Below are 23738 nucleotides of genomic sequence, written 5' to 3'. Positions count from 1 at the left end.
GCATTCTCTGCCTCCATTACCCTGTCCCTGTACCCAGAGGTGGCCCCTACTATCAGCTTCATGCAGGCCAGGACCCAAATGTGCAACCTCCTTGATCTGCATGTTTTAACCATATCCGCTAACCTGTCAGGATAGTGTGACAAAGGTTTGTGTGTTTTTGGGCAGAAAATTTGAAAACTTCTCGTATTCCATTGGATTGGTGAGATTGGGAATATTTAATATTCCAGTAAAGTCCTCACCTATACTATAGTAAAAAGTGCTCTTGCTGTGCATGTTAGAAAGTAAGTGTTGTACTTAAAGTTAAACTGTCTTTTTTGTTTACAAACCGCTCTTAGTAATTCTAAGATTTTAAGATTGATCTGATGACTTGGAAAAAAAATTGTTCATAGAAACATAGAAAATAGGTGCAGGAGTAGGCCATTCGGCCCTTCGAGCCTGCACCGCCATTCAATATGATCATGGCTGATCATCCAACTCGGTATCCTGTACCTGCCTTCTCTCCATACCCCCTGATACCTTTAGCCACAAGGGCCACATCTAACTCCCTCTTAAATATAGCCAATGAACTGGCCTCAACTACCTTCTGTGGCAGAGAATTCCAGAGATTCACCACTCTCTGTGTGAAAAATGTTTTTCTCATCTCGGTCCTAAAATATTTCCCCCTTATCCTTAAACTGTGACCCCTTGTTCTGGACTTCCTCAACATCGGGAACAATCTTCCTGCATCTAGCCTGTCCAACCCCTTAAGAATTTTATAAGTTTCTATAAGATCCCCCCTCAACCTTCTAAATTCTAGCGAGTACAAGCCGAGTCTATCCAGTCTTTCTTCATATGAAAGTCCTGTCATCCCAGTAATCAGTCTGGTGAACCTTCTCTGTACTCCCTCTATGGCAAGAATGTCTTTCCTCAGATTAGGAGACCAAAATTGTACACAATACTCCAGGTGTGGTCTCACCAAGACCCTGTACAACTGCAGTAGAACCTCCCTGCTCCTATACTCAAATCAGTATATATAATACCAGGGTGGGTAAATGTAGAACCATTCTACCTTATTATTTAAAAGCTGGTTTCCATCGACAAGTGGGCTGATGTTGGGCTACAATTCTTGTAGGCCCAGTCGATAACAGTGATATCATTGGCAAACTTAATGATCAGGTTTGTGTAGTACTTGGCTACAGAGTCATGCATGTACATGGAGTAGAGCAAGGGACTAATCATGCAACCCTGGTGTGACACCAGTTTTGAGGGCCAGGATGGAGGAAATGTTTTGATCCGTTGTAACAACTGAGATCTGCTAGTCAAGATCCAGAAGCCAGTGCAGATGGAGGCCCCAAGGCCAAACCCAGATGTTTAGGGATCTTAATCGGTATTTTGGTTTTGAAGGTTGAGCTGGGTCAATGAATAGCATCCTGACATAGGTGGTTTTATTGTCAAGATGATCCAGAACTGAATGGAGTCCTCCATGGACTTTTTTCCTGCCTATAAATTACAGTGGGTCTAGATTGTCCAGAAGATTGATGCAAATGTGGGCCATCTTTAAAGAACTCCATTATGGTCGATAGGACACTTCACTTTATTGTCAGGTACTGGAATGACTGTTTCCTTGAAGCAGTTGGGACTGTTGACGTAAGAGGTTGAAGATGTCAGTGAAGACTGGCCAGTAGATAGACACACTATTTCTGTGCCAATCCAGGGACTACATCTGGGCTGGCTGCTTCCTGAGTTTCCCCTCGTAAAAGCAGGTCTGATTTCTGTCACCCAGATGTATGGGACAAATGTAGACATCCTACAGCAGACACCTCGGGGCATTGGAAAGATACCAGCAATTTAGTCTCTGCAGAATTCTCTTAATCTATTGATAGGATTAGCAAAACACTATTAATTCCCTCTTCCAGGCCAACACCCTCAGCATTAAGGCTCTAATCATCCTAAACTAGCGGCATGCTTAAACCAAATAATTTGCACATTGTTAAATTTTCACGTTTATAATGGCTTCTTCCTTTGAATTTTTCTTCCTAATTTAGTTATCTTCTGTATCAAATATATCATTTCTAATATATTATGTAATATATAATTTCTTAACTTTAATGCTTAATTTCATCTTTTCAATTAATGGTTTTCAAATGACTCAACAAATGATTCCCTACTTCCTATTAATTTATTGCTTTCTCCACGTTAGAAAGCATCTAGTGAGGCATTCTCCTAATGTTTAAGAACCTTGAGTATTAACGCTTCCTTGTGCACTTGTGGCCAGTTTAAATTCCTGACTCTGAATTCCTAATCATGTAGAAACAGCGCTCATCTCTCTCAATGTTTCTGCTGAATTGCACGCCCACTTTTTATTATCAAATCCAATGTTTCAGACTATCTCTATTTTCTATTGCTCTGTAAATTAATTACTGTCTCTGTACTTTGACCTGTATTTTAGAACCATCCAGTGATTTTTGTCAACCTCTACTTCCTTTTGACAAACTTCCAAGAGAAACTGTCACCACAATTATTTGTCAGTACTTTCGATCTGTTGGCCTTCCCTCCTTCTGGCACTGCTTTCATTAAGTCTGCAGATATATCAAAATCTATAACATTCAATATGCCATTTTTATACATGTACCTTCATTCATTATAGACACAAGTGAGTGCAGATGCTGGAATCTTGAGCAAAAACAAACTAGTGGAGGAGCATTGTGGGTCAGACAGTATCTGTGGATGGAAGTAATCAGATGACATTTTGTAATAGGACCCAAATGCTGTTCCTCCAGCAGTTTGTTCTTTTTAATTTATTCATTCTTTAGTCTTCATGCTTTTTTCCTCACTTCACACTTCCCTAATTTGAATTTCTCCCAACTATTTTAATTTTTCAACTGAAATCTAAAATGAATGAATACTTTATTGTTGCATGTGACAAGTCACAGTGAAATTCTTTGTTGCATACCCAAGGTATGCAAATAGTCACCACATGAGGGCACTGATAAAGTTACAAAGTATACACAGTATCCGCCCCAGGCCGCCCTTTGTTCTCCACCTCCCCCTCCCACACGCCGAGATCTCCATTGTTCCTTCCATCAGCAGTGGCGTCCTCAATCCACGTAATCCGTCCTCGTCTGTCGGTCAACGCCATTAACGACCTCCGCAACAACGTCTCCACTATCACTGCCGGGTCCTCTGCTGATGCATCCGTGGCGCTGTGCAGGCCCCAGCCGTATGCCTCCAACTCACGGCGAGTGGGTTCCAACCTCGGGCGCGGGCTCCGCCGACCAAGGCTCCGTCAGCAACTCCGTGGCTCGCCAAGAGGCGTGAAATCAAACATCCAACAACTTGTAGCATATACTTTTTCATGCAAGTTTTACGGAAGAGATGGAACCAACAATCAGACTGCAGATTATTGTACAATACAACAACACCTGTGGCAAATGTTTCATTTTGTTTTATGCTGGATTGGTTCCCTGAAATTTAAGTATTTTAATGACATTTCCCCATTAACAGACTAACGACAGTCGTACAGCTAGTTCTGCTGTAATGTGATAGTTCCTAAGAAACCATGTGTTATAGTAAATTGCGTGAGAAAAAAGATATTTGTCAGTAAGGAAAAAGGGATTAGGGGCGAGAGAATTTCAGACTTGCATTAACAAGGTTATATTTCCTCATGGGATTTTCAAATATAAAGGTCTTTATTAGCCTGAAATTTATTTTTGTTTCTGCAAGTGAAAAACACTGAGAGCTGTATGTTGCATTGTTTAATAGAGTACCATTGCACAAGTGCCTAAAAAAGCTATTGCTTGTCAATTTCTATTACCACCTTTGGTGAAACTTTATATTCTTGAGATGCAATGGTATTCGATTACTGTAGGGAGGTTGCATGGACATTTTTTTTTCATTTAGGCAGCTTTTTTTCCTGCTTTTTTTCAATTTCTACTGTAGCTTTACTGATTCTCTTGTTCCTCATTGAAATTGCATTATAACCAATTTGGCCTGCATAATAAAAGTTGTGTTCCCTAATTCATTGCTTGCATTATATCCAATTTGTGGTATGGATGCAATATGTTGGACCAGAATTGCCAATATGCGGATTATCTGAATGCAGGTGCATTTAAAAAGTTTTGAGGAAAGCATTGTAAGTTATTTTGCTCCTTGAAATAATGCAGACGTTGGGAATGTTTTGCTCTGCATGTGAATTGTTGTTAACTTATTATTTCTTGTTATTTCTTTTGCTTGTTTTACTCTTCTAGTACTGGATTAATGAATACACCTCATCGCTGGGAATTGGGGTCTTCCACTCGGGCATTGAAATTTACGGTAGAGGTGAGGACAATAAGAAACACAAACTAAAGAATCCAGAATAAATTATAATGCAATTGAAGTACGTATGAAAATGGTCCTATGATTATCGTGGTTACTTAGTGTAATTTTTGTTTAGCACTGTATCTGCTAACGCCAGCTCATGATACATCAGACTCCTATTTATTGACTATAGCTCTGCCTTCAACAGCTTAATTCCAAACAAACTCCTCACCAAACCCTAGAACTCAGACACTCCCCCCTTCAAGGACCAAATTGCGGTCCTTGACTTCCTGACCCATAGACCACAATCGATAATGGTAGGCAACAAAAGATCCCCTATGATAATTCTCAATACTGGTCCTCTGCAAGGTTGTGTCCTTGGTCCCTTGCTATATTTCCTTTACACTCAACAGCATGGCCAAATTCTCCTCTTACTCCATTTACAAGTTTGCAGCTGACAACACCACAATGGGCAGGTTCTGGCACAATGATGAGACTGAGTACAGGAAGGAGATAGAGTTTAGTAGAATGCTGTCTAGATAATAATCTGTCCGTCAGTGCAATCATGTAAACCAGCTGCATCCCTCTGCACTTCACACTGTCTTGGGGAAAGTAGCCACCTGCACTCCAGTCTTTCCCTCCTCTCTCGTCCATTAGACAGGAGATACTAAAACTGGAAAGCACATCATCTGATTTGGGAACCGTTTCTTCCCTGCAGTTATCAGACTATTGTCCAGATGTCTCCTAAATTAAGGATATATTCTCGATGCCCCAATCTACCGCATTGCACACCTTGCACTTTTTTATCTGCACTTTCTCTGTAGTCGTAACACTACTCTGCATTTTGTTTTCTATTTTCCTGTTTTACTTTTATGTGGCATGATTGTACACATGTATAGTATGATTTGCCTGGATAGCATGCAAAGATTTTAACTATCTTGGTATAAGTGACAATAATAAAACAATACCAATAATTATCTTCTGTCTCCACAATTTACATTGCGTTACTTCACATTCCTATGAGGAATTTCTTCTGAGCGTTGGGGTTCTTTGGATTTCTCTACCCCAGAGATTTGTGGTAATAGGTCATTAAATATATCAAGGCCAAAGTAGATTGGATCTTTAAGATGGTCAAGGTAAATATGGAGGAGGTGCGAATGTGGGCCTGATCTGCCATGAGGTGGAAAAGTGGTCCTGATCTACCATGATCTTATTGAATGGTTAGCTAGTTTGGAGAGCTGTCGTGCTTGCTTCCGCTCATACTTGTGTTCTTAAATTTGAGACAATATTGCGGCTCAGCAATCCTTCCAGTCAAATTGTTTCTTGGATTGTCAGTGCCTGCTTTGTTTCTCCCTTAATGTTCATTTAATCTTCTGTACATTTTATTTCTTAAAGGGAAAGACTAATGTTAAATAAATTACCATTTACAACCAATTGTTCATTTTGGAGTTTAATTTGAAGCTAGAAATCTGCAGCATATACGTTCCATACTTTAGGTCTAGTCAGGTCTAAATGCTGACAGTTTTCAAATTTCAATATTAGGGAATATTGATTCAGTGTTCATTGACTTCACTATACAGTGCATTCAGAAAGTATTCAGACCCCTTCACTATTTCCACATTTTGTTACATTACAGACTTATTTGAAAATTGATTAAATTCATTTTTTTTAATCAACAATCTATACAAAATACCCCATAATAAAAAAAGCAAAACAGATGTTTAGAAATTTTTGCAGAGTAATTAAAAATAAATAACTGAAATATCACATTTACATAAGTATTCAGACCCTTTACGCAGTACTTTGTTGAAACACCTTTGGCAGCGATTACAGCCTCAATTCTTCTTGGGTATGACGCTACAAGCTTGGCATACCCGTATTTGGGTAATTTCTCCCATTCTTCTCTGCAGATCCTCTCAAGCTCTTGTCAGATTGGATGGGGAGCGTCAATGCACCGCTATTTTCAGGTCCCTCCATAGATATTCGATCAGGTTCAAGTCCGGGCTCTGGCTGGGCCACTCAAGGACATTCACAGACTTGCGTTGTATTGGCTGTGTACTTAGGGTCGTTGTCCTGTAGGAAGGTGAACGTCTGCCCCAATCTGAGGTCCTGAACGCTCTGGAGCAGGTTTTCATCAAGGATCTCTCTGTACTTTGCTCCGTTCATCTTTCCCTTGACCCTGACTAGTCTCCCAGTTCCTGCTGCTAAAAAACATCCCCACAGCATGATGCTACCACCACAATGCTTCACCGAAGGTATGGTATTGGCCAGGTGATGAGCGGTGCCTGGTTTCCTCCAGACGTGACACTTGGCATTCAGGCCAAAGAGTTCAATCTTGGTTTCATCAGACCAGAGAATCTTGTTTGGGTGCCTTTTGGCAAACTCAAAGCGGGCTGTCATGTCCCTTTTACTGAGGAGTGACTTCCATCTGGCCACTCTACCATAAAGGCCTGATTGGTGGTGCTGCAGATATAGTTGTTCTTCTGGAAATTTCCCCCATCTCCACAGGGAAAGTCTGGAGCTCTGTCAGAGTGACCATTGGGTTCTTGGTCACCTCCCTGACCAAGGCCCTTCTCCCCCGATTGCTCAGTTTGGCCAGGCGGCCAGCTCTATGAAGAGTCCTGGTGGTTCCAAAGTTCTTCCATTTAAGAATGCGGAGGACACTGTGCTCTTCGGGACCTGCAATGCTGCAGAAATTGTTTTATACCCTTCCCCAGATCTGTGTCTCGACACAATCCTGTCTCTGAGGTCTACGGACAATTCCTTCGTCTTCATGGCTTGGTTTTTGCTCTGACATGCACTGTCAACTGCGGGATCTTATATAGACAGGTGTGTGCCTTTCCAAATTGTGTACAATGAATTTAATTTACCAGTCGTGGACTCCAATCAAGTTGTAGAAACATCTCAAGTATAATCAATGGAAACAGGATGCACCGAAGCTCAATTTTGAGTGTCATAGCAAAGGTTCTGAATACTTATGTAAATGTGATATTTCAGTTATTTCTTTTTAATTACTTTGCAAAAAGTTCTAAACACCTGTTTTTGCTTTTTTATTATGAGGTATTGTGTGTAGATTGATGATTTAAAAAAAAAGAATGTATTCTATTTTAGAATAAGGCTGTAACATAACAAAATGTGGAAAAAGTGAAGGGGTCTGAATACTTTCTGAATGCACTGCATGAAAATGAGAAGGTTACATTTCTTATTAAATGAAGACTTCTTATCTATTACAGAGTTTGCCTATGGTGGACATCCCTATCCATTTTCAGGAATATTTGAGATCACTCCAGGAGATTCAAATGATCTAGGTGATGCATTTAAATTTAAGTAAGTAACATTGGCAAAACATATTCTATTTCTGCTGCTCATCCATTGAAATTATTAATTATTTAATCTAGGCATGCAAAAACAAAACTAGTTTCCAGGGAAAATCTAAAGCAACGCTTACACACAAAAATAGCATGTCATTGCAGATGGTCAGTCCCTTTTATTCTTGTTCCGCACATCGGATCACACCAGTTTGTTTCACCTTTGTTTAAAAAAAAATTATAAAGGCAAAACTGATTTTTGAGAACATTTACGAAAGCAGCTACAAAGACCGAAAGGTCACCTTTCATTGATGCATTATGGGGATTGGAAGAAACTGGTAATTCAGGATCGAGCAATTAATATATTTTGTTGGAAGTGGATGGAATAAATGGAAAGATGATGATCAAGGATATTCTCATGACTAGACTACACTTTTCTAGACTACACCTCTTCCCACCCTGCTTCCTATAAGGACTCCATCCCCTGCTCCCAATTCCTCCGTCTACGCCGCATCTGCTCCCAGGATGAGGTTTCACACCACGGCATCGGAAATGTCCTCATTTTTCAGGGAACAGGGGTTCCCCTCCCCTACTATAGATGAGGCTCTCACCAGGGTCTCTTCAATACCCCGTAACACTGATCTCTCTCCCCATCCCCCCCCCCCCCCACTCGTAACAAGGGCAGAGTCCCCCTAGTCCTCACCTTTCACCCCACTAGCCGTCACATACAACAGATAGTGCTCCGTCATTTTCGCCACCTCCAACGTGACCCCACCACTCGCCACATCTTCCCATCTCCCCCCGGGTGCTTTCCGCAAAGACCGCTCCCTCCATAACTCCCTGGTCAATTCTTCTCTTCCCTCCCGCACCACCCCCTCCCCGGGCACTTTCCCTTGCAACCGCAAGAGATGCTACACTTGTCGTTTTACCTCCCCCCTCGACTCCATTCAAGAACTCAAGCAGTCGTTCCAGGTGCAACAGAGGTTCACCTGCATTTCCTCCAACCTCATCTATTGCATCCGCTGCTCTAGATGTCAGCTGATTTACATCGGTGCGATCGTTTCGCCAAACACCTCCGCTCGGTCTGCATTAACCAACCTGATCTCCCTGTGGCTCAGCACTTCAACTCCCCCTCCCATTCCGAATCTGACCTTTCTGTCCTGGGCCGCCTCCATGGCCAGAATGAGCACCACCGGAAATTGGAGGAGCAGCACCTCATATTCAGCTTGGGCAGTTTGCACCCTAGCGTCATAAACATTAACTTCTCCAATTTCCGGTAGCCCTTGCTGTCTTCTCCCCTTCTCAGCTCTCCCTCAGCCCTCTGGCTCCTCCTCTTCCTTTCTCCTTTCTTTCTCCCCCCCCCACCCTTCATCAGTCTGAAGAAGGGTTTCGGCCCAAAACGCTGCCTATTTCCTTCGCTCCATAGATGCTGCTGCACCCGCTGAGTTTCTCCAGCACTTTTGTCTACCTCTGATATTCTCATACAACCAGTTTAGTTTGGGGATTATGTGGCAGTGTCAATATTGTTTTCATTAGTTGCCAGGCATTTATTACCATGCTTGCCAACATGTGAAAATGGTGTTCTTTAATCTCGGTAGCCCTCGTGATAATAGTATTTCAATGATTATATTTTGGGAGATTCAAAATAATGACAGGGCACAAATTTCTAACTTGAATTAATCAAAATAATGCCTCGATATAGAATGAGCAGATATCCTATCTGGTGCAATTTGCACTTTCCCTCTTATAGACAAACACCGAGTCCAAGATATTTTATTTTGAAAACAAACATTTTAGATTTCATGGAATTGTATGTTTATCCGATAATTTTGTCTGTATTGGGACTGATAAAGGGACAAGGAAAGTTCTAATTTTCAATTCGTGCTTCGAAATAACCAAAATATAAGATGGGAAAAATATAAGTGGGATCTAGAAAAAAAAATTGTAATATGCTTATTTAAAAAAAATTAAAGCACTCTGCACTAAAACACTTCTGCATTGAACACAAGCTTTTTAGTTGGGAAGAATGAATTGTGGACATAATTATTTTTGCATATGGTTTATTTTTAAATCTGAAAATATTCATCTGACTTAGTGGACTATATTGGGTAACTTTGATTCTTTAAGAAATTTAGGGCAGTCTAGAATCTTAAAATTGTTCAGATAAATGTTGAAATGAATCTTGAAAATGTTGGTTTCTTGATTGCATGTATTATATTCTCCAGACAAGCCATTGTAATGGGTAGTACTGACTTTACAGAAGATGATATAGAACGCATTGTTGAGGAACTTGGAAAGGAATACAAGGGAAATGCTTATCATCTAATGCACAAAAATTGCAACCATTTTTCATCAGCTATATCAGAGGCAAGTACATTGAAATTTGCAAATCTATCATACATAGTATATTTCATTTATTATTTTCCCTTTCTCTCCCCACCCTTAAATGTTCTTGTAGTTTCAGTTTTCATTGAACATTCATATCTTTGTCTATTAATCATACAGAGGAACGATTTCCTTTATTCTGATTAAGTTTTTGATTCTGGAAAGGCAGTGTGCAAATTGGAAAATCACAATTTATATAGAAATGGAGTTTGCATGGCCAAGTGTTACTTGAGTGCATTTCTAATCCAAAAGCTTAATGTTTTTTAGTTAGTTTTTCAGGATGAAAATCTTTCTTGGGCCCACCAAGTACATGCCGACCAGCAATCGCCACGCATTACCACATTTCTACACACACTAGGGACTATTTACAAACCTGTATGTCTTTGGAATGTGGGAGGTAACCAAAGATCTGGGAGAAAAACCCATGCAGCACGGGGAGGATGTACAAACTCCGTACAGACAGCACCCGTAGTCAGGATCGAACCTGGGTCTCTGGAGCTGTAAGGCAACAACTCAACTGCTGCGCCCCCGTGCCATCCCTGCATATTGGTTTATTTTGTAGATTTTCTTTCCCTTGAGTTATTGGACCCTGAGTGCAACCTCGCCCAAATGACCCTATTGTGTGAACCTCAACCAAGATCATTCAGCATTGAGAATCACACATTACTCCACTCTCTCTAACCCCCCCCCCCCCCCCCCCCCACCCCCCACCCATAGGCCAAACGCACACAGTGTACCGCATGAATTATGATATGAGATCAGGTAATCCAACAAGGATGTGAATCACCCAAGGACCTTTTCCAGCTCATTACAATTCTGCAGCTATGGTGTTTTCAGTAATCTATTAATTATTGTGAACACAGCATTTCAGGAAATGTTTTTGAAAATAAGTTCACTGAAGTTTTTAAATCACCAAGAACTTTTGAGATTTTAGAAATCAAGTCTGCAATTTATCCCATCAGATAAAGCATAAAAATAAGTTTAATTTGACACCTAATTCACTTTCATATCTTCAGTATTAAAAAAGTTATGGCCATTAGGAAATTAGCATCTTGTTCCCTATTGTTTTCCCATTGACTTAACACAAAAGCTGTGATCAAGGACAGTCAAAAGCCCATAACTTTCTTAAAAATTAAGAGAACTGAATGAAATTTTCAGTTATTATAGATTGAAGCATTCTGAATCAAATGTGAAACAATCTTACTTGGATGACCTGAAATCAAAGCATATAATTAGTTAGTTACCCAATTGTAGCTAATTACAAAATTCAATTACTAGATCTAAACATCTATCCATTTCTTAAGAAAAGGTTAACATTTTTTAAAAGCCGAAGTGTCCAAGTAACATTCACACAAGAATTCACAATAAAACATGATTTTTAAATCTCATTGTCATGAATTTATAGGCCAAATGGAAGGAATTTAGTGTTTAATTCCTGTAAATTAATGGGCATTTAAATCATCTTGCGAGTGGGATTTTGTGGAACGCGCTGGTTTGGAACGTTGCGGTTGCAGTGAATTTAAACCCCATATCGGCAAGAAAAATACTGCCGGTTCGTATATTTACATAATGACATTTTCGCAACGTGAAAGTTTGATTAAAGGCATCCTAAGAAGCAGGTTTATATGAAAAAATAAACGGCATACCTTGCCTTGTCCCCTACGTGAGATCCGTCCCGTTGTCGCCGTTGACGGTATTTGAAGATTATTTTAATTTTACTCCAACAATTATACAGCGCTAATTTTAATGAACTTAATAAAACGGCAGTCGAAGAGATTTTTCTTTAGCAACTAAACAGCCTGACAGAGATCGATTTGAATAGGCTGCAGAAAAATTGCATTTTAAACCCGCTCCCCTCTCAAAGGCGCCAAAGTCGCGCACACGGGCAGTGGCAGAACTGCAGGGCCGCTGAAGGTATGTTTTGTAACATACCTACTTAATTGAACTCTACAATAAGTTTGGGTTGGCTTTGAAAATAATTAACATGTATGTATTGTGTCTATTGATACTCAGGAATTATTGCTTAGATGCATAATTGTGTCTATTAAGTAACAGTGGAAAATTGGAGTGGCTCTTAAATTCTGAATAAATAAAAAAATCCTGAGAGAATTGTGAAGAACAATGAAGTAGTTTGACAGCATACAATGCCACAGGAATTCATTTTCATATACAATTAATTCCCATGACTTTGGAGTGAAGGACAGAGATTTTACAAAACTGTTTGACCACTAGTGGTTTGAGAGATTGGCTTTAGCTTCTACCTGCATGGAGGTCATCTGTTCTACTGATGACATAGTTGATGATGCCAACAAACCTGAATGCAGAGTAAATGCTAAAATACAGCAAATGCTTCTTTGACAAGGTGGCAGAACTGTGGCAGGTTGGTGTAGGTTGTAGCAAAAATATTAGAGCTCCCTGCTATTTTAAATTAGATTTGTTGATCAATCAAATAGATGTTAACATATGAACTAAATTATCATTTTGTGTGTGTAATGGGTTGGAAAAGAAAATCATGTTTAATAAAGAATGTATAAAAATATACAAGATGAGGGAAACCCTCTGCTTTCATTATCATATGTTATAGGAATATGGGTAGGAACAAGAAAATATCCATTCCCGTTTGGAGATTTCGCAACACATGGGTTCATTGTCACAAAATCATATTTGCAAGTTATCCTCTTTGAGTTGGGAAAAATAGTTTTTTGTGGCAAAACAAGTGTTGGAGGAACTCTGCGGTCAGGAAACATGTATGGTGGGCTTGGATAAACAACACTTTGGATCAAGACCGAAGCCAAAGAATCTACCAACCAATCTAAAACTGCCTGAAATGTGACCACTACATTGTCATCGGCAAATTACATCTGATAACTTAGAATGAACCCTTCTTGAATCTGAAGAAGACTCTGAAACCACAAGCATCTGTCCCTCCACAGATGCTGCCTGACCTGCTGAGTTCTTCCAGCACTTGGTTACATTCCTGGTTTAATAACTTTAAGATCTAATATAATAAGCCAGTCTTGAGTTTAAATTGATGGTAGCTGAGAATTTTTAATCTAGAATAGAATGTTGCTGGAGTGTTGGCAACAATGACGACTGGATTGTTGTAAAACCTAATTTCTTCAACTGTCTAAAAAGGAAATGAATGAACCACATCCAATTTTAACTGCCTACCCCAAAATCCATTGCTGTGTAACTTTCAGAAAGGACCTACCAAGCCAGTGTGATGTAATAAAAAGCATAGTGCATTGTAGCAGTAACTTTTTTTTAAATTTTCAATTATTGAAGACGGTGGCCTATCATCACCTTGAAGACAAATATTGTCTCTGACTCACACGCAAATTAAAGTTCTTGTCTGAGCAAATTCTTGTGTTTTGTTCCAAATTTTTGGATATATGGAACAACTTAAATCAGAAAGGCAGGAATTTAAATTCTTACTGCTTCAAAGTAATTTAGAAAAAACTATAGCTCTAGGCAGCATCATTTTAACTCCTAAAGCAATTGTTACAAAGATGCATGCATAGTTTTATGAAAATTATTCTTAGTTTTGTATGATCTTTCTTGTAGTTATAATTTTTAATATATTCTTCATAAACCCCCTAGGCTTTCAAATAGTTATCTATCCAAATGATGTTAATTAGGTCACCTCGACTTTTGAAATTTCACTTATTTTGAAATGTTTCAGTTGTACAAGTGGGCTTTATCAACTCTTGAAGTATTGCAGCACATTAAATGCTTTTGGTGACATAAATGCTTTATTTGGCAAAGGGCCAAACTTAAAAACATTTAAATTATGTTATGAAGTTTTAGTATCCATCATTTGTTAACTGAGCCCAAGCACAGTGATGTGCAAAATGTTGATTTAACTCCACTTCTCTTTTAGCAGTTTCCTCAGCACTGTCCTAAACAATCCAGAAAGCAATAAACAAATGTTGAGGTTACATTGAGCTCAGTATTTGATTAGAAAATGAAAGAGTAAACACAGAATGGGCACACAAAGCTGCTTCAATACTTTCCCACAGTGTGTAATTACAACACTTTATTCCCATGATGTAGGTGTTGCTAGCATTGCCTGTCCTTTGTTATAGTTAAGCTAGTGGTGAGTCATCTTGATCTGCAAGACTGTTTCTGGTTTAGACACACATTGCCAATAAGTTGAGAAACATAGGATCTTAATCACTGGCAGCGAAAGACTAAAATGGTATTTCCTAGTCGTCATATAGTGTACCTGAGAGTTGATGGTATTTACATGCCTTAACTTGCCTTGTCCTTCGGCTGAATGAAAGTCCAGGGTTTGATTGTTTAAAATATGCATCATTTTGGAAAATTTGATTTCTTCCAATTGGAAATTTTGTTAGACATTTTATACCATGTAACCTCCTTAGATTCAGCCTTAAGGACTTCTCTTACCTAATTTTTCTTGTGATTCAGAGTATGATTTATATATCCAACATTTGACTAAAAATAGACCAATCCAAGGCATACAGAGACCTTTATATTCTGGTTACTGGAATATGCCATGATGTGATCTTTAATTTAGAAAGACATAAAATACAATTGGACCTGGTTTAACCTTTAAATCAAAGCAAAGTTACTAAAGTAAATGTAATCAGTTTATTTAACAGTAATTGCTACCATTATTTCCCCCGGATTTCAATCACTTGACAACAGTATCACTTTAACTCTATCACATGGTCATTCATCCCAGGTTTTCAAGGGATGTTTGCCAATGACAATGTTGTGGCCATCGTTCAGGCATTTCTCGATTGGTTGGTAGACAGAGGCGCAGTGGGAGAGTTGCTTCCTTACAGCGCCAGAGACCCAAGGTTCGATCCTCACGATGTGTACTGTCTGTATGGAGTTTGTACGTTCTCTAGACTGCGCGGGATTTCCCCGGGTGCTCCAATTTCTTCCCAATTTCCAAACACGTACAGGTTTGTACCTCAATTAGTTTCAGTAAAAATGGTAAATTGTCCCTGGTGTGGGCTAGTGTATCGGGGATCTCTGGTCGGCGTGGACTCGGTGGGCCGAAGGGCCCGTTTCTGCGCTGTATCTCTAAACTAAATGGCTGCTATAATCTGCCACCAGTGTAGGCAGGAAATTGATAGGCTGGCAGTGATATAGAGCTCCATAGAAATATTAGTGGGTTGGGGTTGCACTATGATCCAAGCTAAACTCGATGGATAGAATGGCCCCTTTCTGTATTAAGATCAAATTGTGTGGTTGGATACATTGAACCAAAGGTGGGAGAAATGCTTCCTGAAGTTCAGCTGAAATTGCACAATGTTTGGTGTGGTGGAGGAGGGGGTTTCTGCAATATTTGCCCTTTTTGTGATGTTTTGGCCGAAGACAACTGAGTTAAGTACCATCCCCTTTTTTTTCTCTCGCTTGCATGGTTGACTTTCACATGCTCACATTCCCTCACAAAAATATTACTTTAGTTGCATTGTCAGTTGTGAATTGATGGCTTCCTTGTGATTTTGCATTTGACATCACATTGAAATACTTTTAAAATAACTGCATTTCTGTACTTGTGATCTTGTGACTGATGCCTTATAATTATACTACTATTTTAAATTGCAAGAGCATATTACATAACACAACAATTTGGATGTAGCTGGGATTATAGAGGTTTTCAAAGTCTTGCACAATAAAAAGATAAATTACCTGTCTTTTTGTTTTACTCTAAACACTGGGGGATTTGATTTTGGCATGTCTACCGTTGAAGAGGCAGGAGAACAACAGATTACTTTTGACCTAGGGAAATGGTTGACAAAAATGTTATGTATTGTTATAGTCCGGGAACCTGTTATGTAGTGATACATAACAACATGCTCAACACGGCTTACTCAGGATGGTTTATCATTAAAATAATTTGATATGGTACCTTTTTTAATCCTCTCCTCTTCTCTCAGCCCTCCAACTCCCCCTCTTCTCTCCCCCTCCTCTTCTTCCCCCCCCCTCCCCCTCTACTTTCTCCCCCCCTCTACTTTCTCCCCCCCTCTACTTTCTCCCCCCCTCTACTTTCTCCCCCCCCTCTACTTCCTCCCCCCTCTACTTCCATCCCCCCCCCTCTAGCTTAGCTTCTCCTCCCTCTCCTCCCACCCCTCTCCGTTCTCCGTCCCCCCCCTCCTAGTCCTCCCCCCCTCTCCTCCACCCTCTCACTCCTACCCCCCGCTCCCGCCCCCCTCTCCTCCCCACCCTCTCCTCCCCCCCTCTCCTCCCCCCTCTCCTCCCCCCCTCTCCTCCCCCCCCCCTCTCCTCCCCCCCCCTCTCCTCCCCCCCCTCGCCTCCCCCCCCGCTCATCCTGCCCCCCCCCGCTACTCCCCCTCCCGCCTCTCCCCCTCGCCTCCCCCCTCTCCCTCCCCCCCTCTCCTCCGCTCTCCCCCCCCTCCGTCCTCCCCCCGCCTCAAGTCCTCCGCCCCCCCCTCTTCCTCCCCCCCCTCATCCCTCCCTCAGCCCGTCTCCTCCCCCCCCCTCTCCTCCCCCCCCCTCGTCCATCCCCCCCTCATCCTCCCCCCTCTCCTACAGCCTCGTCCCTCCCCCCTCTTACTCTCCTCCCCCCTCTCTCCGCCCCGCCCTCTCTCATCCCCCCCTCTCTCCTCCCCCCCGTCTCTCCTCCCCCCCTCTCCTCCTCCCCCCTCTCTCCTCCCCCCCTCTCTCCATCCCCCGCCCCGCTCTCCCTCCTCCCGCCCCTCTGCCTTCCTCCCCCCCCTCTCCTCCCCCCCCTCTCTCCTCCCCCCCTCTCGTCCTCCGCCCCCTCTCTCCTTCCCCCCGCTCCATCTCCTCCCATCCTCCCCTCATCTCCTCCCCCCCTCTCTCCTCCCCCCCTCTCTCCTCCCCCCCTCCTCTCCTCCCCCCCTCCGCTCCTCCGCCCCCTCTCTCCTCCCCCCCCACTCGTCCTATATCGCAGCTCCACCCCCTCCTCTCCTCCCCCCCCCGTCCCTCTCTCCCTCCCCCCTCTCTCCATCCCCCCCGCTCGGCCCTCCCGCCCCCTCTCTCCTCCCCCCCTCCTCCTCCCCCCCTCTCTTGCCTCCACCCCCGTCTCCTAACCTCCCCCCCTCTACTCCTCCCCCCCTCTCATCCTCCCCCCCCTCTCCTCCGCCCCAAGATCCCCCGCCCCACTCCTCCTACACCCCCTCCTCCCCCCCTCCCTCCCCCCCGTCTCAATCCTCCCCCACCCTCTCCTCCTCCCCCCCCGTCTCGTCCTCCCCCCCCTCTTACACCTCCTCCCCCCCCCGTCCTCCTCCCCCCCTCTCTCTCTTCTCCTCCCCCCGTCTCACTCCTCACCCGCCCCCTCTGCTAAACTCACTTCCCTCCTCCCCCCCTCTCCTCCAGCCCCCCTCCTCGAGGCCTCTCCTCCGCCCCCTCTCTCCCCGCCGTCCTCCCCCCCTCTCTCTCCTCCGCCCCCTCAATCTCCTCCCAACCCCCTTCTCGAGCTCCTCCGCCCTCTCCTCCTCCCCCTCACGAGCCTCTCGTCCATACCCCCCCTCTCTCCTCCCCGCCCTCTCTACCTCTCCCCCCTCTCTCACTCCACCCCCCTCAGGGATGGCGTTCCCCCCCTCTCTCCTCCCCCCCTCTCATCCATCGCCCCCCTCTCTCCTCCCCCCCTCTCATGCCCATCCCCCTCTCCCGAATCGCCCCCTACTCTCCTCGCCGGCCCCCTCTCTCCTCCGCCTCCCCCCCTCCTCTCCATGCTCCCCCCCCGCTCTCCTCCCCCCCTCCTCTCCTCCCCCCCTCTCTCCTCCCCCCCTCTCTCCTCCCCACCCCTTCTCTCCTCCCCCGCCTCCTCATCCTCCTCCCCTCTCATCCTACTCCCCCCTCTCCCTCCTCCCCCCCTCTCTCCCCCCCCCTCTCCTCCTCCCCCCCTCCTCTCCTCCGCCCCATCTCATCCTCCCCCCCCTCTCTCCTACCCCCCCTCTCTCCTCCACCACCCTCGGTCCCTCCTCCCCCCTCTCATCTCCCTCCCCCCCTCTCCGTCCTCCCCCCCCCTCTCCTGCACCCCCCCCCTCTTGACAGTCTCTCCTCCCCAGCTCCTACTCTCCACTCCCCCCCCTCTCTCCTCCCCCCCCGCTCTCAGTCCACCCCCCCTCTCATCCCGTCCCGTCGCCCCCCCCCTCCCTCCTCCCCCCTCTCTCCTCCCCCCCTCGCGCGACATGCTCCCCACCCCCTCCTGGCCCCCTCACCCTCTCTCCTCCGACCACCACCATCTCATCCTCCTCCCGCCCCTCTCTCCACGTGTCACCCGGATCAAGACCCCCCTCTCCTCACCCCCCCTCATCTTCCTCCCCCCCCTCTCTCACCTCCCCCCCCTCTCTCCTTTCCCCCACCCTCTCTCCTCCCCCCCCCTCTCCTCCCTCCCCACCCCTCCTAAATCATCCTCCCCCCCCTCTCCTCCATCCCCCCCGCCCACTCATCCTACCCCCCCCGCTCTCCTCACCCGAAAACCCCTCTCCTCGCTCCCCCCCCTCTCTCCTCCCCCCCCACCCTCCTCTCCATCCTACCCCCCCTCATCTCCCCTCCCCTCTCCGCCTCTCTTCCATCCCCCCCTCTCAAATCCTCCACCACACCCCTCTCTTGGCCTCCTCCCCCCCCCTCTCTAATCTTCCCCCTCACCCACCACCCTCTCCCCTCTCCTCGCCCCCCCTCTCTAGTCCTCGCCCGCGCCTCTCTCTCGTCTCCCCCCCACTCGTCTTCCTCCCCCCCCTCCCTCTCCAGGGTTCCTCGCCCCCGCCCCGCTCAAACCTCTCCATCCATCGTCCTCGCCCCCCCCTGCATCTCCTCCCGCCTCCCTCTCTCATCACTCCTCCCCAGCCCTCAGTCGTCCTACCCCCCCCTCTCATCCTCCCCCCCCTCTCTTCCTCCTCCCCCCGCCTCTCTCCTCCCCGCCCCTCTCCCCCCTCGACCCCCCTCATCTCCCTTTCCCCCCCTCTCAATCCCCCTCTCCCCCCTCTCTCCTCCCCCCCTCTCTCCTCCCCTCCCATCTCTCCTCGCCCCCCTCTCTGCACCAATCCCTCCCCCCCCCTCTCCTCCCCTCCCCCCCCTCTCTCCCCCCCCCCCCCTCCCCCCCCTCCCCCCCCTCTCCTCCCCCCCCCCCTCCCCCCTCTCCCCCCCCCGCCCCTCCCCCCCCTCCTCCCCCCCCCTCTCCTCCCCCCCCCTCTCTCCTCCCCCCCCCCTCTCCCTCCCCCCCCCCTCCTTCTTCCCCCCCCCCCCCCCCCCCCCCCCCTCTCCCCCCCCCCCCCCTCCCCCCCCCCCCCCCCCCTCCTCTCCCCCTCTCCCCCCCCCTCTTCCTCCCCCTCCCTCCCCCCCCCCCCTCCCTCCCCGGCCCTCACCACCCCCCGCCCCTCCTCCCTCCCCCCCCCTCTCTTCCCCCCCCCTCCCCCCCCCCCCCCCCCCCCTCTCCCTCCCCTCCCCCCCCCTCTCCTCTCATCCCCCCCCCCCTCTCCTAGAAACATAGAAACATAGAAAGTAGGTGCGAGAGTAGACCACCAGGTCCGTCGAGCCCGCACCGCCATTCGCTCATGGCTGAACACTAAACAGACACACTTACCCACAAACAGTAGACACAAGACACAGAACACAAGACACTACCCTCCCCTTTATACCGCTATCACCCCTCTCCACCCCAAGAACCTCGCGATCTCCTGGGGGAGGCAAAAAACCGGATAAAAACCCAGGTCCAATTCGGGAAAAAAATCCGGGAAATTCCTCTCCGACCCCAATCTAGGCGATCGACACTTGTCCAGGAGATCACTCAGGTCTTACTATACTAACCATACCTAGGTCCATATCCCTGCCCTCTCCCCGTAGCCCCTTATCCCCTTGGCAGCTAAAAAAACATCTATTTTAGTCTTAAATATATTTAAAGTTTCTGCTTCCACTGCTCCCTGGGGCAGTGAATTCCATAAATTAACCACCCTCTGGGTGAAGAAGTTCTTCCTCATCTCAGTTTTAAAAGAGCCCCCCCTTATTCTGCAACTATGTCCCCTAGTTCTAGTTTCCCCGATCATTGGGAACATCCTCGGTGCATCCACCCGATCAAGGCCCCTCACGATCTTATATGTTTCAATGAGATCGCCTCTCATTCTTCTAAACTCCAAAGAGTAGAGTTCCAGCCTACTTAACCTTTCCTCATATGTCAATCCCCTCATTGCAGGAATTAATCTTGTAAACCTTCGCTGCACTGCCTCCAGGGCTAGTACATCCTTTCTTAAGTATGGAACATCCTTTCTTAAGTATGAACATCCTCCCTCTCCTCCCCCCCCCCTTACGGGAAGGAAGTTTTTGTGTAGCGTTGTGCACATCTAATTTAAGTCTTGGAATCTTCAGCTGTTTGCAAAGCAGTACATTCATTTGTTTCTGAATAATAGATTGCTTTCCATTCAAAAAGCTGTACATTTGGAAACGCCATAAAATGCCCAATTTTTATTTCCGTAACATAGATCCTGTGCGGGAAGGAGATCCCTCGGTGGGTCAACCGACTGGCACATTTCAGTTCGTGCATTCCATTTCTGCAGAGCTGCTTGCCAAAAGAATGGCTGACGCCCGCTGCCCTCCAGGCCAGCGTGAGCCAGGAGCTGCAGGAAGAGCTTGAAGAGGCAGATGCGGTGACTTCAACCACTGCTTCAGCATCCACGTCTAGGTCAGCCTTGACAAGACCAGGCCACCACACAAAATTATGACGCTGTACAGTGACTCATGACTGACTTTGTAAACTTGCAACTGACGTTATTTTTTTGAAGTGAAAAATAACTATTACAATCATTACGAACTGTTCTGCAGGGTGCTGAATGTTCTAAACTTTTTTCATTATGAATTTTTCTCAATGCTTTATCTAGAATCCACTTGTACCGTGTTTTATATATGACATTTTTTGTATGCTTCATGGACCTCAATCATTTCTCAGTGACCCCTCTTCAAGCCTCAAAGAACTTGCTTTTGAAGGTTCATATAACAGTATTTTGGATATTTGTTTACAAAGTCCCATGTTGCCAAAACTGGGAACAACACTAATGACCCTGTTGTAGTGATTTTTATCTTTTTTTAAGGAATCTTTGACATAGGGAATGAAGTTGTTCATTTGCTAGTAGTTATTTGCTGAAGAAGTTCAGTGGGTCTTCTGCGTAACTTTCTATCCCACACTCAAGTTGCTCGATTTTATTTAAAATGTTCTTTATTTTCAAAATCTGTTTTTTTTTTTAATGAAAAGCTTCCAAAACTGTACCCGTCTACAATGTTAAGTTAGTATGCAGTTGCTGGCCACAGAATATAAAACAGAGTGAGCAATAAGCTTTTCGCCAGCATTTTCTGAACAAGGAATTAGGTTTTTCTTTGTGTTCTTAGGGCAGAGTGTACAAAACCCATTCAGCTGCATTGACCAATAAGTGGATCAACCCTACCTGGCATGTTTATCAGAGTGCCTCGTTCGGCTGGTACCGTACATTAGCATTTTAAACTTTAATATCAGGAGTTGCATCTGAAGAGATTTTTAAAGCTTGAAACACTGGTTAATTACACTGTGGGAGGAGGAATTAGCACTTTAAAATATACACTTAGACTATTGTGAATCATGCAGTTTTGAGAGAAATATCTGTCTTTTTTAAAGAATGGAATCATTTTGACTGGGATTTGGTATTGGAAGGTTTTCTTCCAGAATTGATTTGCAGTATTCTAAGGTGATGTGTTTTGATCTCGTGCTGTTCCAGCCAGCTTGGTGTGAATGATGTAACTATCCCAAGCTGGACAAACCCTTATTCTTTGCCTTTGTTTTATTTTCTGACACATTATTCATCTCGGCAACCCTTAGCAAGCTGTCCTTGTAGTTGATACTCTGCACTGTTGTGTGCCTTAGAATGTTTGTAAATGGGATATTGCAGACTATCCTGAACTTGTATGAGGTTATTTAAAGGAACATTGTGTTTCAATAATCAGCAAATCATGTACATGAACCCACCTCGGGTATCACGCCAATCAGAATTTTGTAGTCAGCCCACAGTTAATTTACAAAACCAGGTTGATATTTTTTTAATTGGTTTTTATTCATATGCACTTGGTATAACTATCAAGTCATGTACATATACAGTAATATTACCAGATCTTTTCTTTAATCATGAACAGTGTGACACTATTCAGAAACTATAATTTTGAGTGAGGCCAACTTTCCCGAAATATTTCTAGTAATACTTCATTTCTGACACTGCCCAACTTTTGCCATCAACATGACTGCTGTCAAGATCACTTGCCATTGTTTATATAAGCATAAAGTAGATTCCAGTCCGATAACTTGTATATTCCCTTCTTGTTGCTGCCTCTGTCTTGGGAGACATATTAACTGGGAAGTGGCCAGAGGAAATTGTTTAATCAGATTAATTAAAATGAGCCTACTCCACCTTCCAACCTGAGTTGGTGCACCACACTGCCTGCTGTCTTGATAATGGTGTGATGCTTGAATTGGTAAGACATTTGCCACTGAAGGAAGGTAAACGTTATGAGCTGCTGCTTGGTTCATTTCTATGAATAGACTTGTTGCCGTATTGCCAGAAATTAGTTCAAAAAAATGTATACAGTCCCTCGAACCCTCCTGAGGAATAGCAATGGCTTAGCATAATATTCAAATAGCTTTGTAATTGAATTTGGTGCAAATTTTGTCTATTAATGTTGCAAGGATGAGTTCATTTTACTTAAGCTGCTGGTATGTCACCATATTTTGATAACATGCTAGTTAGTGTAAGTGTCTTGTCCAATGGACATTTTGAGATGGGACTTTATTCTTGCTCTAATCCTGATCTATGAATTCTCTGTAATAAATGTTCAAGTGCAGCTTGGATGGTAATATTTCCCAAGTTGCATCATATTTTGAGGCTGTCAAAGATATGGAATGTAACTGGTTAGCGCAAGGGTGTTGGCTCAGGGCCGCACCAGGATTAGGGAGAAATTGATACCTGTGTGGGATTTAATAGATTCTGATGCAAAGAGATTTCTAATAGCAGGGCAATGGCTGTCCACTAAATCTGAATCCTGCTTTTAATCTGTGGTCTGATGGGAGCTGGTAATGTCACTGTTTAAAAAGAAAATTTGATTTTCTATGCATTTAAATCTCGTGGAGGTGGTAAAGCTTATTTGCTGTTAATTTGAACTCTGGACTGAGGAGTTAAAAATGATGCTCTAGATATATTGGTTCTTACATTGCAGGCACTATACATTTGTCATCATATCTTGGATAAAGATTGTGCAAGACTGCATGGCACTGTTTCTTGTTTGGTATGGAGCACAAGTACCTGATTGCCAGGGTACATTTGTGAGGTGCCTTTTAATTATGATGAGGGTACTATTAATAATCCAGGTCCGTTCATTCAAAATACCTCATCCCTTACATTTTACACTCCAGTAGCTATAAGATTAATTCAAGTTAAATATTTAATTAAAAGATGTAGGTCGCAAACTCTTTACTATTCTAGAACTTGCACACTTTAAAAGTAGTTCTTGTACTTTATTTTTTGAACAAAATGATGTTATGTCAGCATTAAAGACAATTGTTTAATGTAAAACTTGATTGCATTTTTTTTAACCTTGTTTCATTCGATTTTTATTTTCTGGCACCCACAATTATATTATCTACAGATAGACACAAAGCTGGAGTAACTCAGCGAGGCACGCAATATCTCTGGAGAGACGGAATGCGTGGCGTTTCGGGTCGAGACCCTTCTTCAGCTGTCCAACTGAGTTACTCCATCTTTTTGTGTCTATCTTCGGTTTAAACCAACATCTGCA

General features: G+C 44.4%; 1 protein-coding gene across 1 annotated transcript in view; it reads left to right on the top strand.

The window, feature by feature from the left end:
• The window catches only part of desi2 (desumoylating isopeptidase 2), a 41266-nt gene extending 17751 nt beyond the window's left edge, over positions 1-23515 (top strand). Inside the window, exons 2-5 of the mRNA XM_033025896.1 lie at positions 4227-4299; positions 7512-7605; positions 9812-9953; positions 20411-23515. Coding sequence (XP_032881787.1) covers positions 4227-4299; positions 7512-7605; positions 9812-9953; positions 20411-20650 — 549 coding nt within the window. The 3' untranslated portion in view covers positions 20651-23515. The remainder of the gene's footprint in view (positions 1-4226; positions 4300-7511; positions 7606-9811; positions 9954-20410) is intronic.
• Positions 23516-23738: the final 223 nt, after the last annotated feature.

This window comes from Amblyraja radiata, chromosome 8, assembly GCF_010909765.2.
Source record: "Amblyraja radiata isolate CabotCenter1 chromosome 8, sAmbRad1.1.pri, whole genome shotgun sequence".
In the NCBI taxonomy this organism is placed as follows: domain Eukaryota; kingdom Metazoa; phylum Chordata; class Chondrichthyes; order Rajiformes; family Rajidae; genus Amblyraja; species Amblyraja radiata.
Note: the sequence above shows the minus strand (reverse complement) of the source record. Positions and strands in the feature narration are given on the sequence as shown.